We start from the raw sequence: 19,616 nt of genomic DNA on the forward strand, positions 1-19,616 counted from the left end.
TTTTAATTATTTCCTGCATTAAAGAGAGAGTTTATAGGGTCTGTCAGTAGCTGATCAGAACAAGATGAGAAAGACTGAAACATGGCCTACAACTAGAATTTGCACACATAATTATCCAGAAGTAACAAAGTGTATTTCTTATTTTTAGTAAGATTACCTAACCTATTTTAAAAAATACACCTAAGCCTCAGTATTCTGGAATATCCAAAGTGCTCTTTCCAGAGAGCACACAAGCTAAAGTTGCTGGCCTAGCTCAAACAAGAAAGGATACATGTTATTCACATTTCACCGTTAGCCAATATCAAAAATGGTAGGATATGTTGCGGCTGAAGAAAAGCATATTTGATCATCCTGCCAGTAACAGAAATTTATTTATCAAAACATTGTCAGAGAGGGAGATGAAGAGCTTTAAACACAGAAAATTACCCTGGCTGGCATCAGTCAAAGAAGCAGCAAACACTCCTCCCTCTCAAGAAAAAAACCCACAACTTTTGGATTTCTAAGAAAATTTCTTAGGTATTATTTGCATCTGGGCACATCTCTTCTTCACTTTTTATAGGCTTTCCCCAGAACATTAGGCTGGGAACAAATACAAAACAGTAACTAATTCATTACTAAGACTTAACTACTGGAGCTGTACTAGCCACAGTCTTTCTGGAAGTATGAACATACAGATGCTGCTCAAAGGAAAAACAGTAAGAGTCAGTTTAATCAAAACAAGTATTTTGTACAAGTTGTACCATGCTTTTAAATGGTCAGATTATGGAAATCTGACTGAATTGTGAAATTCAACTTTCACCACGAGTAGCCCTAGGACTTGATGAGACTACCTGAAGAATAATAAACCAAGTAAGTGCTGGAAACGGGAGGGTCGCAAACTAGCTCAAAATATTGATTACTTCAGAGAAACACAAGAGCACTTTCTAATTCAAGTATATACTACTATGCATCTATAGTAGTATATACTACTATGCATGAAACAAGGAACTTTACAATCAATAAACTTGTTCAAATACGTGTCACTGCAATCAATGGCAATAAAAATTCACTTGGGAGGGTAAATCTATTTAATTCTCATCCACAGCAATCTTGCATTCTTGTGCTAATCTCCAGAAAGAAATTCTTCTCCCTCCCTTGCTCACCTAATTGTTTAGTTAAAAACTAAACACTTTCACCCCCAAAAAAGAAGGTAAGACCAGTTCTCAGCAGTATTGCAGCCGCGAGGAGAGATCAAGATCACACAACTAGGACCGCGTCAGATCACCAAAAAAAAGTTAAAAATAAACTTTAAAAGTAATGGGGGGAAAAATAAAGTAAAATATAGTAAAATAAAAAAACTGAAGTTAATTTAATTATAATTAAGTAAAAATACAACATTAATTCTCTAATCCTAAAACCACTTGAGAAAACATACAAGTCTGACATATATGTGCAGCCATAATCTTTACAGCTTTAACAATAACATCAATAACATTTTTTTTGGAGAACCTTCCTGCTATTGTTTCCTACTTTCATGCCTAGCATTATCAGCATGCCTTTTAAAAGCTCTTTAACACACTCACCTCTCTTGCAGTCCATACCAAAGTAGTATGGTGTATCCCAGTTATAGGATTTAAACATAATTTAAAAATTATTTTACTTCAAAGTCTGTATCACAGAAATCCAAGGACCACCTTTTGCTCTTAAAAGGCAATTCAATCTAAATTTGCACAGAAAAGGTACAAAGCTAAGACATTCAATACATCAAGTTCCCATACTGAAACACAAAAATTGTGGTTTTACCTGTTCTTCAAGAGCAGCTGGGTTTATAACATTGTTGGCTGTTTGAATAGCTGTTGCCGCGTTATCGCTTGATAAAGTGAACGAGTCAGAAGGAACCAGGCAGGAAGAAGGCATAGAGTGGTCCAGAAGAACATCGGGAGATATATGGACTTCAGATACTAATGCAAGAAATAAAAACCAGAAAATTCACACACAATATGAAGAAGCATTCAAAAATTACTTCTGTTTCTGAAATCTATACCTAGCAAAACCCATCACAGTAGCAACAAGTATAGTCATACTAATGTAAGGTTATATACCTCTTACAATCTAATTGCACTGAAGAATAATTCCATAGAAATTCCTGTATTTTTGAGTACTATCAACTTAAGGATATTCAAAATTGTAGTCACACTAAATTTAGACTTGTAACTTACACAGAGCTTTCACAAGACAACTGCCATCAAAAGCAGCAGGTTTAACTTTTGTCTCTTTCCACTCACATAACCTTTCAGCTTCAGCATGATCTTTAATCAATTTAAGCCAACCATAAAACCGTACTTACAGTTTCTTAAGTTTTATAAGTTTTAATGATTAAAAAAAATCCTCAACTGTCTGAGAAGACATATACAAACAGCTTACCAAGACACATGATAAAGGCAGTTTTACATTTTATAAGAGATCAAAAGATAACAAAGTAAATAACACTCTAGCTAATAAAACTTAAGTGTAATTAATTCTGGAGTGAGACCTCTTCCATAGCAATTTCCAGTTATGCCATAAAAATGCTGAACAGTGGATCATCATTACCAACCCGGCACATCAGAAACTTGAGCACTTTTACTAAAGATTCCGACATAAACTGAATAAAAAGAAAGGAGAAGAGAAAGCTTTGCATACATTTTTAATTTAACAGCAAAGTCCTGCAAACTTTGATATGGTCAGCTATACGCATGCCTTTGCAGTAGACAAAAAAGTATATCTAATTGCTTTCGAAAAAGCACCTCACATTATCGTTACAAATCTGGTAAAATGTAAAAGATGCCACTATCCTGGAGCAAGGCTCAGTCTCTCAATATCATTGTTTAATACTGCACAAGTATGCATACATAGTGCAAACAAGTGTATACATTGGCCTAAATTCAAAAGAACACACTAATCCTTGAATCCAGGCACTCTGTGTTCCATCTCCTTTACCTCCCAGTTCTGGGATTCAGGCTAGTATAGAGGAACATGCAAACCTCATCTAACAAAAAGAAGAAAGAAAATAGACTATGAGAAAGAAAAATATCAGGATGCTAACTGCAGCAACAGTAGATTTGGACATGTGGGGGGAAAAAAAAAAAAAACAACAACTGAGCATAAAAATGGAAGCTTGGGTGAAAAGCCTAGAGGACAGTACTTCAGCAAACACAGAACAGGAACCAGTTTAGGTAACCAGGACAAAATAAAACAGGACTGGGACACAATTGCATCTTTAACAGTTCTCCAGAATTGGAATTGGGACTTCTCAGACTTCCTTTATGTTCCATAAGACATCTGTGAAACCCACTGAAGAATTCTATTCATCTCTCTCCTACCCTTCCAAATGTCTGCTTACAGTTTCCTATAACCATTACCTACTCTGTTAGTTCAAATGACAGATGACAGAGAAGATGACTGCTTCTAAGAAAACAGTAAAGTCTCAGTTTTATGCTATCACTTAATACCCTGAATTTCAGTTTGAAATCAATTTCCAACAGATGGAAAGCCAACTAAAATAATGTACGAGGCAATTCTGACTGAGCAGACAGGCTGTTTCTCTGACTAAAACTGTCAACTCACAAGGAAAAACCTAGCATGACACTGATCCTTGTGGTGTTAGCATTCATCCTTTGGTGATGATCACCATAGTACAGGCATAGTTCCCACATAAATAAATGATCACAAAAGTAAAAAAAAGAAACTGAGTCTGAATACAGATGAGGAATGGAGACTCACAGAGATTAAAGCTTAAGATATTCACATATTTTAGGGTATCCAATACTAGACATAAGACTTCATTTTTCAGATAATAAAGTTTTATGTGGAACCTTCTACAATCAAATTGAGCTTTCAGTTATTTCAGTTATAGTAATGAACACTTAGCATTTTGAGGAGCAAGAAAAAACAGAAACAAAACCCCCACCTCTTAAGTTGTTAAAAGAAAGCCTAGGAAATGAGGAGCAACAACTGGTGACCACCTCTGAACACTATGGCTTAAAATTATTCAACTAAATACATGACCTTGCAGAAGACAAGAAAAGGCGGCAACTTTCCAAGTTATCATTCAAACACCTTTTTTACAAAACCTTCTTTTCACTTTCAGCAATGTTAAAGATTCATAAATGAGACTTTCCTACAATTACATGTACTATGTCTGTAATTCAAGCTCTCTTAATTCATTCCTCTTGTGTATATACTGGTGAAATTGCATTAGCATTTTAGTTCAGCTCAAAATTCGCTTATGAAGACGACCCCTCAATCGTTCCTGCTTACCATGCCTTAGTTATCATAATAGAACAGTTTCACAACCCCTGAAACAAAAACTTACCTCTGATAAAACTACCTGACTGGACTGGAAAAGCAGTATGTACTCAATTACAGGTATATCAAAAGTCATGTGCCAAAGAAGGTTGAAATAAGATGCAGATCTAAGCTATTGCCAGAACTGTAGTTAAAAAAAAATCCGGTAGTTTCTGAACCCTTGACTTCCCAATATTAAGAATATTCTATCATAGGTTTGTATGTAAGAACTGACAAAAACCATGCAGTTTGTTAATAGAAGCAGAGATCAGTTAACAGCCCACAATCTTGCTCACGCAAGAAAAATTCTGTATCTTTATCCTAGTAATGAAGCTCAAACAATTATTAAAATCACTGGGGGATCAGAAAGTCTGAAAACAAAACCAAGTGGATGAATATGAACTGTTAAATCAACAATCCATATGAGTCATATACTTTTGAGCTTCAGAATGAAGACATTAGATATGAAATATACCACTGAAAAAATAAACATGGGTAACATTTACTAATTGGATGTTATTTATATCCAGCAATTAAGAGATGATATGTGAGCAGGGATCTGAGCAAAAAAGACCATATAATAATTCTTTGACATACTTCTGTAGAACATTGCAAACTACTTGCAGCACAGTTCTCCTACATGTAGGTTTCAGTTGTTCAGAATAAACCCAAGAAACAAAAACTAAATTTCCATCCTCAACTACCCATGTCTTCGATGATACAATTCAATGACCCTTTAAATTATACTGTATACACTGTAAACTGTATCACTGAATATTTTCAGTTAAAAGTAACATTCAGATAGAAAGTTTAAGACTGCTTTTGTGTGTCCAAATTTCAGCGATCTGCTTAAATCTCAGCCCTACATATGGTTGCTCAAGCACAACTATAAGAGACAGGAAACTATTCTACAAGGCAGGAATTTCTGTCAACTGTAACATCAGAGCTAGAACACAGGGATCTACAGCCTGCATAATGCTGAATAGCAGCTTAGGAAAAAATAAACTTACTGTAATAAAAAATAAAATTACTGTATTTACAGACATCAACCAATTTACTTTTGCCAATACACAGCAAACTAGCACACAACAGAATATGTCAAATGCTTTCTAAAATATATAAGTAACAAACACCTAATACAAGTAACCTATCATTGTCAGTGGAAACACTATCAATAGGAAACACTTGGCTGCTTCTCTACACATACCAGTTTACAGCAGTACATTAACATATAGAGAGGAAGAAAAACAACTCTGATGTGCTTTCAAGATGATTTCCTATAGTTCACAGCAGAAAGCTCTTCCCCACATTGTATTCTTCCAAAGCCAAACTATTCTAGAAAGTAAGTAATTACATACACTATTACAGCATCTTCAATCTAAGGCCATATGGAAATACTAATTTTATTTCCTAACTTCTTATTTAAGTAAAACTTATATACAGCTACCAAAAGTTTACAACACTGCAACCATTTAGTTGAACCTCAGAAACAAATCTTTCAGTATTCCATGACTACACAATGTAAGAAAACCGAAAACTCATTCCCATCAGTTCTGGTTTGGTGGGGGTTTTTTTGGTTTTTGGTTTTTTTTTTTTTTAAATAAATTGGTTTCCAGAAAACTGCCAAAATATTCAGTCAATATGACTGTCTTTTAAAGCAGTTTGGCAACTGTACGGAAACAAGAGAGGAGGTGGTATGTAATCTAATAAACATGCAACAAGACAATCTTTTAACCATTCGTAAATTCTACATAGTCAAATCTGAAAAGTTGTATGACTCATTTTCAAAGCAGCATACCCCAGGTAATGGAAATGTTAGCAAATGAAAAAAGACCATTCCAGAGTTAAATGAGGCTGTATACCATTATCAACAAAGACTTTGAACCCTGTCCAATCATGGCAAGGAATGAAACCAGTTCCCTCCAATCTCCTTAGGGATATATTAGTTTCCTACTACTATTTCCCACCCCTCCACCACACCACCCCTCCAAGTCAAGATGTTCGTTTTCTGCAGAAAACCAAAATTTATTATGACGAGAAACAACTGAAACCAACGATTTCAACACAACAGCTGAAGACAGCACCCTTCAAGCCATGCAGATGTCTGCTTAAATGTCTGCACACTAGTACAGATCACCCCATCTCATATTGTATAGACTTCAAAGCATCTGTTCTTTCAAAGCTGCAAACAAGACCATCAGAAACACTGAATTCTTGAAACATGAAAAATAGGCTTTGCATACATACAGTCCATCTGCATTGTTAAAGAAAGAATATTAGGACAAGGAGAAAAATCTTCTCCAGTAATTTGGAGGATGTTCTGTTATTCAAGCAGGCATTGAGAATTCTTACAATGAGACCAAACACAAAACTTAGCCAAATTAAACCAAAAACTTCAAAATTATATATGCTACCTCCAGATCTTCTTATAGAAAGTAAGCATACTGACATGACACAAAGCATAGAAAAGATTCCCAAAAGAACTTAATAAATAAACAAATAAATAGAGCTCGTCCGATGCACCTTTGCTCCAGGAAGTACACAAATAATGTTTCAGTCAAAAATTAATAAGTAAAAAAACCTTGGCTCAATACAGACTGGAGGCCACATATAAAGACTAACAATTTTTCTAATGTACGTGGCCAAAGGATCAAAGAAAATTAAAGTGTTACGCTGTAAGCAGGCAAACCAATGAAAGTTGGGAATGCGAGATGGCTCCACATTAAGACATGTAAACCTACATGGTTATGTGAGCATTACAGTCAGCAGAGACTGTGTCCATCAATTGCATTGACTAAAAGAAGATACTCGAGCTCACCCTAAAAGCTGAATTCAGCTTTTGGGCATCTGAACAGCTCTCCAGCTCATGGACTGAACTGATTACACGTCCATTAAACAAATGGAGATCACCTAGGACATGTAAAACAGTGAAATTAAGATTTTTACACTTTAGTGCTGACTTCTATACAGTTGTGTTCTTGTCCCCTACTTCTTTTAGTTCCATCTTCTCCCATGGTCCTAGATGGTAGCTATAGGCTATAGCTCTTCTAAATCTCCAAATGTGTTTCAACACGAGACAGCTTCTATCGAATCTACAGTGACTGGATCCAACCTTCCTTTTCTCTGGTGAAGCACCAGGTCAAGCTCTATCATTACTCAGAGCCTGATTAAAAAAAGGAGATGTGTAAATAACTGAGACTATAAATTATTTCACTAAAACTAAGCAAAATATTCAAAATCTATAATAGGAGAACAGGGACTGAAAGCGATACCATAAGCCTCATTTCCTCACAAAATGAAGCTAAAAAAAAAATCTCTACCTTATCCACAATTAACACTACCATGAATCTGGTCTCACCTAACACTTGTGAACGAAATCATTCTGAATCTGCACAGCTTGTATCGAAACACCTGCACTTCCAACCCATTCCCAGACAGGAATTCTATCTTAATTTCACTGAAAAAGCATCTCTCACCCTGTTTTGTCTTTTTTTTTTTTTTAAACAACTTTTGTTTTACTTAGAACAATCCACAGCAGATAGATTCATGAGGCTCCACCTCAGCCAAAACAGTCCTTCTTTGGTGAATATCTGCTTGGTTTTTCCATCTGCTCCATTACATGAGCTCCTTCTGATATCCAGAGAATTCCTGCCAAAATGAAACACTGACACATCATGTAGAGACCCAGATCCTGTTCCTACTCTTCGCTTAAAGCAACAGACACATTATTTATAACCTTAGAAAAGCAGAGGTAACACCAGTATCTCTTGAGATGCAAGCACAGTACTAAATTTGAAGATCCTCCTTACAGGCATAAAGGTACACAACCTGGCACCTGCAGAAGTGCAAGAAAATTGACAGTTTGCACATCTCTTCTTCAGGAAGAAAAAACCCAGCCAACCAAAGAAGTAGGCACTTCAACATTCCCATACACACTTACTGAATCGCAAACTGAAATCACTTAAATCTTTATTTTTATTAAGTTGCATAACAATGTGTTTCTACCACTAAGCTTCTAAAGAAGAAACAAAGCAAAACTGACTTACAAATAATTATTTCTTTCATTGAAGTATCTTGCATCTCAGTTGCAAGGACCATTCTAGAACCTAAAATACTTGAGAGTTACTTTCTTAAATAAAAAAGTGTATCAAGTTACCCCCACTAACATCTCTGAAGTTAATAACACCACATTGACAGTTAGATTTGGCCACTGTATTAAAAAAATAGCTCAGTTTAAATATTAATATTAATGTTCAATAAATGAAATTATTTGAGAACAGCATAACTATTACATTTTTTTCCTCAAAAAAGTTAGTTTATGAATCCAAAGAGCAAAACCCCCTGAAAAGTGTCTTACAATAACAAATCAAGAAAAGATGATGAGTTTTCTGGCCAGCCATAATAATTAATATAGTCAGCCTCTTTGAATCTCTTCTGGGAACCATGTGGACTAGTGATAAGGCACTAGAATATTCCATAATTTATTTTAGAGTTCTTAAAAACTTAAATTTTTGTTTTCAGTTCTGAACAGTATTTAAGTCTGAGGCTTAAACATAGGACTTAGTACTCCATTACTGTTCTTAGAGAGATGTCATCTTTCTGAAGAACAACTTTTTGTTCCCAAAGTGGTTTTTTGTTTGTTTTTTTTTTTTAAAAAGATTTTCCTCTTTTTCAACTGTACCAATACATTTACTGAATCCAAGCTAAGAAACCACTGATGTTTGAGTAGTTCCCTCACATTTCTCCAAAGCCCAGACATGGAGCATACAGTAGTGATTCTTTTTAGTACTTCCCCATATTAAGTCTGGAGAGAAGAAAGAAAATCCATTACATATATAATGACACTAAGTAAGGACTACTTGTTTCTACCTCAGTTAAACAATCAGAAGGAATAGACCCAATACAACAGGCGGTTCTTTGGACTTTGCTAACAGTAGTAGCAAAGACATGTAAGTAACAGGACTGCAAAAATGCACACTATTTTTCTTTCACTATTTGCTCATTCCTTCATACTCATAATGCATACTTTCTCACAGAGCTAAGGTCTTCAGCCCAGCCCTACTTTCTATTTCCGTGTTTATACAGCACACGGTATGATGGATTCTAATTCAAACTTGCAACCATGAGAGAGAAAAAATAAATAAATTTGTTCTCACTTTTACCATTTAGAATAAAACCAGTGTCTTCCTATTAGATGACACTGCTAGAGAAGCCTAACAGAAAGAGGTGCGTACCCTCTGGTATTTGTCCTGGTGGAAGGAGAAAAAATGGTATAATATTTCTGCTGTACAAATTCTTATTTTTCTCCCTTTCTGAACCAGCAACCACAATTAATAAACATTTTCTGATTTGAAGTACTGCATAGAAAAGACTATTTGCACATACCAATAAACATTTTATCATACTGTAAGTCTACTGGAAAAGTTAAATCAACGTTCAAAAAAAATAGTAAGAAGCCGAAGACAAATTTCAAGGGCAAAATTTCTCACTGATCAACACTGGGGCCTTAGAAATAATGTCCGATTTCTTCTTGCACACTAAGAAATACTGCAACAGGTTTCAGTGTTTTGTTTTATAACTTCTTATATCTTAAACATCAGATATGCAGGAAATTGATGAGATGAGTAACGTACTCATCCTCCATAAAATTCACCGAATCCTAGGTGTATATAATGGTATCACACTCCAAATTTATCAAAATAATCTCAATAGCACCATAATACATTTGAATTTCTGACATTTTTCAGCAAACCTTACTGACTGGCAAATTTCTAGGGTAAGACAAGAACAACTTATATATAAATAACATTGGGCAGACAATTCAGTTATTTCTCTTTACTAAAAACATTAACTTACAAGTCTGCCTAACAAGCATTTTGACTGATCCTATTAAAATCTTGCCTCTTGCAATAAGCTAATTTATTCACAGCAACATTTGCATGAAAAAGTCATGTGACGATTTTACAGTAATAAAATATTCTGAATGCAAGGGATTTTCTTTAATTTTGAAATATTTAAAATACCTTGGTATAACCTACCCTAAGACTTACAAATCATACAAAAAACTTCCGTGTTACTTACGACTCATTTAAATTCTATGCACCTTATTAGATTTAAATTAGACTTCATGAGATAAATCCAATATAGCTGTGCCATGTCTAATTTAAACACATTCAAATATGCTAATGAATTTAAGCAGTATTTCTGAATAACAGTCAAAGCAACAAGACAACAAGATGAATAATAAAGTTATTTGGGAAAATGTAGTTTCCTGATTATTTGTTTTCCTTTAAATTATACTGTGATGGATGAAAGCCAGTCGTGCCAGAAATAAATAAATAAAAATATCTGAAGATGATGATTTATGGAGAGGTCATATTGAGACAAATCCCTGCCTTATTTTTAAAACTATAATTAGTTGTCTGCTGGTTTTGGCTGGAATAGAGTTAATTTTCTTCATAATAGCTAGTACAGGGCTGTGTTTTGGATTTGTGCTGGAAACAGTGTTGATAACACGGGGATGTTTTCGTTACTGCTGAGCAGTGCTTACACAGAGTCAAGACCTTGTCTGCTTCTCACCCCACCCCACCAGCGAGTAGGCTGGGGGTGCACAAGAAGTTGGGAGGGGACACAGGCGGGACAGCTGACCCCAACTGACCAAAGGCATATTCCATGCCATACAACGTCATGCTCAGCATATAAAGTTGGGGGAAGAAGGAGGAAGGGGGGGACATTCGGAGTGATGGAGTTTGTCTTCCCAAGTAACCATTATGCGTGATGGAGCCCTGCTTTCCTGGAGATGGCTGAACATCTGCCTGCCAATGGGAAGCAGTGAATTAATTCCTTGTTTTGCTTTGCTTGCATGTGTGGCTTTTGCTTTACTTATTAAACTGTCTTTATCTCAACCCAAGAGTTTTCTCACTCTTCTGATTCTCTCCCCCATCCCACTGGGGGGCAGTGAGCGAGCGGCTGTGTGGTGCTTAGTTGCCAGCTGGGGTTAAACCACAAGTTGGCATAATTTATTCACACAGCACAATAATATAACAACAGGCAGAAATCTTTAGTTCCTGACCAAAGAATAAAATGTGGGTTGGTTTTTTTTTTTTCCTAATGCTGCTAAAGTGATGTTTCTTTTTGTGAAAGCAGTGAAATCTAGACTAAACTCCCTCAACAAAATCAATTGCCAATCAGTAACACCTCCTTAATCTTTTAGTTCTACTGATTTGTACATTTATCCACTATCAATGAGCTTTTATTAATTTCTTAAAATCCAGACAGGTACCAGGCATTTATATAAACTAACAAATGTAGCTCTATAAATGTTTCAGCTTCTGCTTGAGATAAAGGATGTGTAATTTATTTTCTAACTTTAAAAACTGCTTAAGTAAAAAAGATCATTCCCCCCCGAAAGCAACTAAAAGACTTTATCACAGTCAAAGAAATCTAATGGAGGAAGCAACATGTTCAAGTCCTATTTTTAAGTTTATTTTTTGTATTTCCCATCATTTGCAACAGACCTTCCACACTCAAAAGTAAGAACATCCTTTGAGTGAAGAAGCTCTGTTTCTTCTTCCCATGAGATGCCAATCAGCCTTTGAACTGCATAAACTGTACTTCTCTTTCATTCCTCAAGAAAGTTTAACTTTGAGAAGTGCAGCTTCTGAAAATAATTACTCAGGAACATTCTTATGCTAGGTATTCACTGCTGCCCATTCTTTTATCGTGTATATACACCCTCCTGGGTACTAATATTTACAGCAAATACAGAAGGACAGCAATACATTATTAAGAATTTTTATAGTGATTTTATCAATACCTGTAGGAAATGCTGCCCAAGCAATAGCAGGGGATGTAGTCTGATTTTCACCATTTCCACACTCATAACTCTCTGCTGCCTAGAAACATGAAAAAATTGTTATATGTTTTACAAAATGCTATAAATTCTTATAAAAATAGTTGACAATAGTTAAATTTCAAAATTAAATCATCCAAATAACATACCTCAAATCCTCCAAAGTCATCGTCATCCATCTTTCAACTGGTACTAGAATATAGCAGAAATCTTTATTCAAAAACTAAAACAAAACCACCAAATTGTTGTATCCCATTTACTCATAAAATAGCAATAAATATTTTGTAAAACCAAAGGTATGGTGTTAGTTTTAAAGGACAGACTTGGGTAGAACAAGTCACTGTAGTCAAACCCTAAAAGCCCAACACTACGAAGTAATAAAATGCTCTACACTGCAGGAAAACAGGAATATTTAATTGGCCAGTCTCATAAGAGGAATGTGCTGATTTTATGATCAACTAGGAGTCAAAAGACAAAATGACTCATGTATTTGTACTTCAGTTACATGACAGATGAGTAGAGACCTTCACTTGAATACAACTGCTACCTAGCTCATCTACGTGCTCTTCCTAACCTCATCACCTTCTCATTTAGAAATGAGCATTCAGACTTTCATCCAAGTACTCATCTCCACAGGTTACCTGAAGTCTTCCTGATTTACAAGTTCTACAAAAGATTAAGGGACCTAAGAACTTTTTCACAAAGAGGATGCAAGGGCTAAAACTGCAAGATCTCTCTTAAGAAGCAGTTTTTTACTGATCAAGGTAGATGAAAAAATTGGGTATTTTACAATGGAATTTGAGCATCTTCAAGGGAAAAGATAAGCACTGCCCATCAATATTGTCAAAGATCTTTTGAAGACAAGAATGTAGAAAAAGCTTTTCAACATAGGAAAACAGAAAGATGGTACTTTAAAAGCTATATCTATTGCTCTCAAGTATAGCAGTCAAGTGGCCAGTACCTCAACAAATGGTACTGAAAACAGCAGATAACCTAGTCTGGATATTAAAAATAAAAAATAAAAAAAATTCAGGAGGTAGGATTTCTGACCATCAGATTCCAAAATGAAGAATTTTCTTCATTAGTAATGAAGACGATCCAATTTAATGCAATCACAATCTACCATGTACTTCATAGTTTTGTGTTCATGATTTAAAATATAAAAATATTTTCCATTGTTAAGTTGCTTTTCCAAATCAGCACAGTGATTAAATCCAAAAAAATTTCCTGCTTTTCCCATTTCTTCTTAGCTGTCTGGCAACATCAGCACAAACTGCAACTTAGAGAAAGACTGTGGTGAATTTCTGGAAATTTTTCTGCTACCACAGAGGTCCTTCCCTAGGTTTCATGGAGGGGCTGATTTGGATTTTACAAACTGATCAGCATTTTTGAGTTTTAGCCCTGAATTCTGTGGCATTTTGATATATTTATAGTTCAATTGCAGTTCCTTTTTCAAAAATGCAGGATAAGTTACTCAGTTAATGAAAGTAACTCCAGATATACATGGCTATTCAAAAAAGGGTATTATATGTATTTAAAAAAAATTTATCATCCTGATAAGTGAATGAAGGAAGATCCAAAAACCCTTTAGGGTCTTTATAGAATGTCAAAATATTCATAAAGTTAATTGACTTCAGTTAAAATAGACTATAGGCTGGCGAAACTTTTATTACATGTGAAAACACATGCTCAGAAACAGAAGAATTCAAAGGGTTTGGAGGAATCTCCAAATTAAAGTATTAGAATGTCAGAAGGTGACACTTTCAGTTTATATCCACTGCTGAAAATCACTGCCAAGAAAGACTTCAGTTCAAACACACATCTTCCAAAGTTTAACAAATTAATTTCCAAGTTCTTATTGATGAACTTAGTTTAAATCACCACTATCCACAGTGTAAGCAGACAGATTTGGTTAAATTAAAGAAGAGTATTGTCCAATATTCACAGGTGGTATAAGAACTAAATATCTTCTTAGGGACTGCAAGGGGTTTTGTTCGTTTTGCGTTGGTTGGGTTTTGTGTTTTATTTTTTAAGAGAAAAAGAAGGTAGTTGGGTATTTTTCCCATCAATGTTAACCTTAACCAGTCAAACATTCATGCATTCCATTGACATTCAAAGCTTTAACATATAACTGAAAAAAAATAACACATGCACACATAAATGATAACAATGGAACTTGTATAGGTAGAACACCACTGCTGAAGCAGACAGCAATGCGCAAACTGAGAATGTCAACGTACTGACACTACCTACTATTAAACGCCATCCAAAAAGAGACTGGTGATTTACACAGGTACTGCAAAATGCAGCATTCAAGTAGCAATCAGAGCAGTCAGTTGGAGAAAAAGAGGCTTTAGAAAGGTAAATAGGTTTTTTATTTATACACTATGTATCACATCAACAGGTCCTACAGGCTCTACCCAAAGTTACTTCAAAGGACCACAGTAATTACTTCAAAAGGACCACAGCAGATTTTCTCCCCGAAGAACAAGAGACATTATTCCCATTGTCTCAGAACTGGTTATGTTTCAACTGGAGAAAGTACATTCCATATTCTGCACTGTGTTTTAAAAAGACAAACTGGAACAAGTTCAGAAGAGTGCAACAGGAATTAAGGCAATTTTGGAAAGGCACACTAAAATGTAGAGGCTTTTTTTTAAATTAAAAAAGGCAAACAAAAGTATCTATAAAATATGAAAAATAATGTTCTAAGAAGTAATGACTTTCATTTATCATCAAATGCAGCACTGACATAAGGCAGTAAAGTACAGAAGCCTCTGTAGGCAAACTGTGTGTTAAATACTAGTAAGGATTTCCAGGAAAGCAACATAAACCCGTACAAGAAAATTTGTAAGAACCTATAAATACATAAAACAAAAGTAACTTTTGATAGAGAAAAAGGATGTAGGGCAGAAGAAAAAAAAAAGGGAGAACAACCTGTTATTGAATCCATCATCGTTGTTATTACATTTCATATACAGTTTTCATAAGTCTGGTAATGACCACAAGACTATTTTGACCTAAGATTACCTTACCCACAAATTTTAACAGACATTTCATGGCTGTAACAGCATGATTAATCTATGAATTATTCCACACATCATTTAAATGGAATAAAAGACCCAAGCAAGTCTCAGTAGTATCAATGGTGCTTTCACACCTAAGTGCTAATCCTCCAATTTCCAGTTCTTCAGAGATCCCACAGGAATTCTAGGCTAAGTGATTCTCAAGCAGCTAGGAAGGACTGTTTGCTATTTGTGTATTATAATATATATTCATAGATGTACACACACCTCTGTTTTCAAAGACAAAGCTAAGTTTCTAGTCCACCAAAAAGAAAAGCTGACTGGCCACAAACGGCAGCTTGGAGAGTTCATGCTTAACCTGTGAAAAAAAAAAAAACAAAACCAAAAACCAGCAGAATCAAACTGGCAAACTTAGCATGCGTCACAAGTAAGCAGGCAGCAAATTAGGATACGAAGCATGGATTAAGTCCTGAGGGACACTGACATAGGGCACTTAAAAAAACTCAAAGGCTGAGGTGTTCCCTTCAGCCAAAGAGTGTTAGCACAACAGCTTTTTACTAGGAGATGTCTTTCCAAAATGATGTTTCTTCTTGCATAAAAAGAAAAGGGTGCTTTCTGTAAGGAGAAGGGAACAGGGCCACACCAATGTTTTAAAAACTGTTTAGAAAAAAATTAATCAAGCCTATTTTTAGCTAGAAGTCCTTCATAGCCCTGAAAAGTACACATGCATTTAGCTCTAAAAAATGTTGGAATAATTAATTGTAAACTTAACTGACAACAATGCTGAAAATATGACCAAATACACTACTTCTCAATTCCACCCCTTATTTTGGTGATGGAAATGCATTTCTGGCATAAATAAACAGCAGAACTAGCCTAACACCTCACATAGAACTGCAACAATTTTGGGAGCAGCTTTTTTTAATCAACCATCTATTCCAAAATGGGTAATCAGACTTTTCTTTCCTCACAGACTAGGAACATTATTTGTGGCACCGGACTAGGAAAGAATACATTAAGTGCTGACAATCTGCAGAAGGATTTAAAAAAATAACACAAAACGACGAAACAACCCACACAGTCTTACCATGACTAAATGTGGTCTCTTAAAATATGCCCGATACTGGAATTAAGTAACTGTAAAATTGGGCAACAAGAAGTCAACCTCAAAATTACAGATTCATAGAAATTATGGTTGGAAAAGACACAGTAGGTCATCCAGCCCAGACCATTTCCAAAACATTACAGTTCTCAAGACAGTCACGTCCTAAAAGGCTTGAGAAGCTCTCCAGTCACACTCCTGTGAAAAGAAGGAAACTTTTCATAGATCACGAATATGTAAACCACTGCGTTTTTAGTAGATTTTATCAACAAGTTTGTATTCATCAAATAATACAGTAATTTAGGCCAGAATTCAGACCAGCAGGTCACACAATCCAAGCTCCTGCTCAAAGCAGGGTCAACACTGCTTTCAGATCAGGTTGCTCAAGACTTCCTTCTCTATGACTGGTAACAATGCATGATGAATATATTCAAACACAGACAGCTGTGCATATCTGAGATGCCTGCAAGCTTTCCTACATAAAATGAAGTCACCAAAGCCTAACCATCAGCTTAACATAGGTCATGAGAACTTTGTGAAATGCACTTACCTAACAGACATACCAAAATCATGCTTTTATATACAGGAAGATCAGGAGCCATTCACAAGGAATAAGACAGAAAAATGTAATCTGGGAAAAAAGCCCCTCTTCCCCATTCCAGCTGTTAGGAGAAGGAATGTTGTAATCCCACCAGAGATCCCGGTATTCTTCATATCCAAAGGGCAAAAGTGGTAGAGACACCAAACAGTGAATTAAGAAGGATTCTTAATTCACTTAAAAGTCTACCTCTGATTAGTAAGAATTCAAATTAATCAAGTCCTGATCTATTATTTGATAAATCAAATATAAATTTGCCTCAGTAATAAAGACAACTAATTTTGCCAGGTACATTCAACTGGACGATACATTACCCGGCCTGTAATTTTGAGTAAGTAGCTAACTTACTTGCAGAATTTTGTACAGTTTAAAGGAACAACTTACAGAGCATATTGCTGTTTGTTTTGTCAGAACAGTATGTATGGAGCTGGCTGAGGGTGGGGCTGCAGCATTTGTATTTCTGGCAAACACTGTCAGTGGTTAACACCTACCGACGACAACGTATCGGTTTTACTTGCATGTTTATGCTTACTAAATGACTCATTCAATGTGCTCAATCTAGGATAGGCTTATTAGCTGTTTCTTCACTGGACATAACATAGACCGCATTATTTGAAGAATAAATCTTTGGCTGAAACTGCAGGCTTCAAAAAGCCTATCTAAAATAAGTACGAGATTAAAAAAAACAATAATAAAATTTAAAAAGTAGTCATTCAGAAGGCATATATACTGGCAATACCTGTGTGATAAAGAGCAGAACAGATGAGAAATTTCTGTATCACAAAGTTCTAGCCAGCTCACGTGCACTTTTCCTCATGGCTCTTCTGCCAAAACTCCAAGCACCTTTTAGCAATTTTAAAACAGGAACAAACTTTCTTCTTTTTACCTACCTGATCTATACCAGTTACAGCTGCAGGATAAGCATATGGCATCTTAACAACTTATAGTAGCTACTAAGTCATTAATTAGAATTTTTTGATTACAGAATACACATATCCCAAAGGATACATAGCCCAAGGAAGACCAGAATATGAATGTACAGCATAATGGAAACTAAAATAAATTTAGAGCACCTGTAAAATTTTCTAAAAAAAATAAAACTTACATTTCTCACTTCACTCCTGCTTGAGATCTCAGCACTAAAAGTAACCTGTTTAATAACACTTAGACCATAAACAGAGGAATAATTTTCATTTATTATGGCCAGGAATTCAGTCACATGAAAAACAATATAAACATTACCCAAGACCACCTCGGTATAAGTGGTCAAAATAAAATTTAAAGAAGAGCTAGATTTTTCTTTTTTTTTTCTTTTTTTTTATTTGTTTTTGGAGATTGAGGAATTCTAACTTCCCTTCCTATCAGTAAGGCTAAGTTCTTCTAGCATATCTGTCAGGTATCGATTTCTAAAAATGGTAGCTGTAATGAGGTACTGAAATGTAGGTAATTTTAAATTTTTTTTCTTCAAAAAGAATGAAACAGTATGATGCAGTAATACTCAATCCTTCAAATCAATGGAGAGTTCAATCCTTTTAGTGTTTTATTTTTCTAACTTCCAATTCTGTAATTTGCCTCATAGCAATATCTTGTTTGCAATGAAAAGCTTCTGCAGACTTTTTTTTTGTTCATTATTAAAGCAGCTGACTATACAGTAAAATTGAATGGAAAAATTTCCTATAAAGATAGCATGATCCATGTGGCTAACATTCACTTAGTGGTTTGTTATTTAATGAATAGAGTTCACAGTCTTGTTACAGAAAAAGAGTATTCTGTATTGGTTTTAACAGGAAAGCTCTTTACAGCTCCTAAATTCTGCATTGAATTTTCAGTATTTATCATCTATATCTAACAAGGAAAGTATACAGTTGAGCGGGGGCTAACACCATAAGGGCGTGAGACCAGAGGGAAATTTAGGACTATCTTTCAATCTGGAAAATTAGACTGCACTAGTAATTACAATAAACATGATTTTAAAAAAAAAATCTTAGAAGAAACAAAATTAACACAAGACTTCCATAAGAAATTAAGAGTTTGTGCCAAAAATATAATAAATCAGTTATATAAGAAGAAATTAGGCTAATTATTTCCTCAGAGATACTTGAAATTCTTTGACTATTAAGAAATATGCTACTTTGAGTACTCATTAATGAATCTTGGTTAAGCTATAATTTTTTAATGAGATACCTGTAAGACTTCTGGCTAGAACTGAAGGTAACCATTAGGCAGACCTTTTAAGAAGAAATAGAAATACAAGCTTTTTATCATTTCAGAGAATGGAATGCCCAAATAAACTTGGAAATTCAATTAAGTTTCCTACTTTTAGAAAGGGGAGGGGGTTTATGGTTCTCAATTTTTGGTTTAGGTTGTTTGGGGGGGGGGGTAAGTCATTTTTAACCACAATATAAGGCAAATACAGCTTCAAAATTTTAAGATTTTTATTTTAAGAATATTATTCAAACCAGTGAACTGTTGCCAAATGCATACAGCATCCACATCTCTCAATATAGAGAGATGCAAACTTTGATTTCATACTACCTTAGAAAAAGAAAGCCTACGATTTTTTTTTTTTTTTCTTGAAGCAGAGCATCTAAATCCCTGTAGGCATACAAACTCATGTCTGTCTGTACATGCCAGTTGTTAAAGAAGGTGGTTAGAAGAGGGGACTGAGAACCTGTAACATCTAAGACGCAAGGCTGAAACTGAAACAAGAGTATTTCGCTTCCTCACTCAAAC

At 35.1% G+C, this 19,616-nt stretch overlaps 1 protein-coding gene across 3 annotated transcripts in view; it reads right to left on the minus strand.

Moving 5' to 3' along the window:
- CCDC91 (coiled-coil domain containing 91) overlaps positions 1 to 19,616 on the minus strand; it is a 167,056-nt gene that overhangs the window by 126,041 nt on the left and 21,399 nt on the right. For all 3 annotated transcript variants that reach the window (XM_009324345.1, XM_009324346.1, XM_009324344.1), the window contains exons 2-4: positions 12,307 to 12,349; positions 12,122 to 12,200; positions 1,783 to 1,940 (exon numbers count right to left, since the gene is read on the minus strand). In XM_009324345.1, coding sequence (XP_009322620.1) covers positions 1,783 to 1,940; positions 12,122 to 12,200; positions 12,307 to 12,336 — 267 coding nt within the window. In that variant the 5' untranslated portion in view covers positions 12,337 to 12,349. The remainder of the gene's footprint in view (positions 1 to 1,782; positions 1,941 to 12,121; positions 12,201 to 12,306; positions 12,350 to 19,616) is intronic.

This window comes from Pygoscelis adeliae, unplaced genomic scaffold, assembly GCF_000699105.1.
Source record: "Pygoscelis adeliae isolate BGI_AS28 unplaced genomic scaffold, ASM69910v1 Scaffold65, whole genome shotgun sequence".
NCBI lineage: Eukaryota > Metazoa > Chordata > Aves > Sphenisciformes > Spheniscidae > Pygoscelis > Pygoscelis adeliae.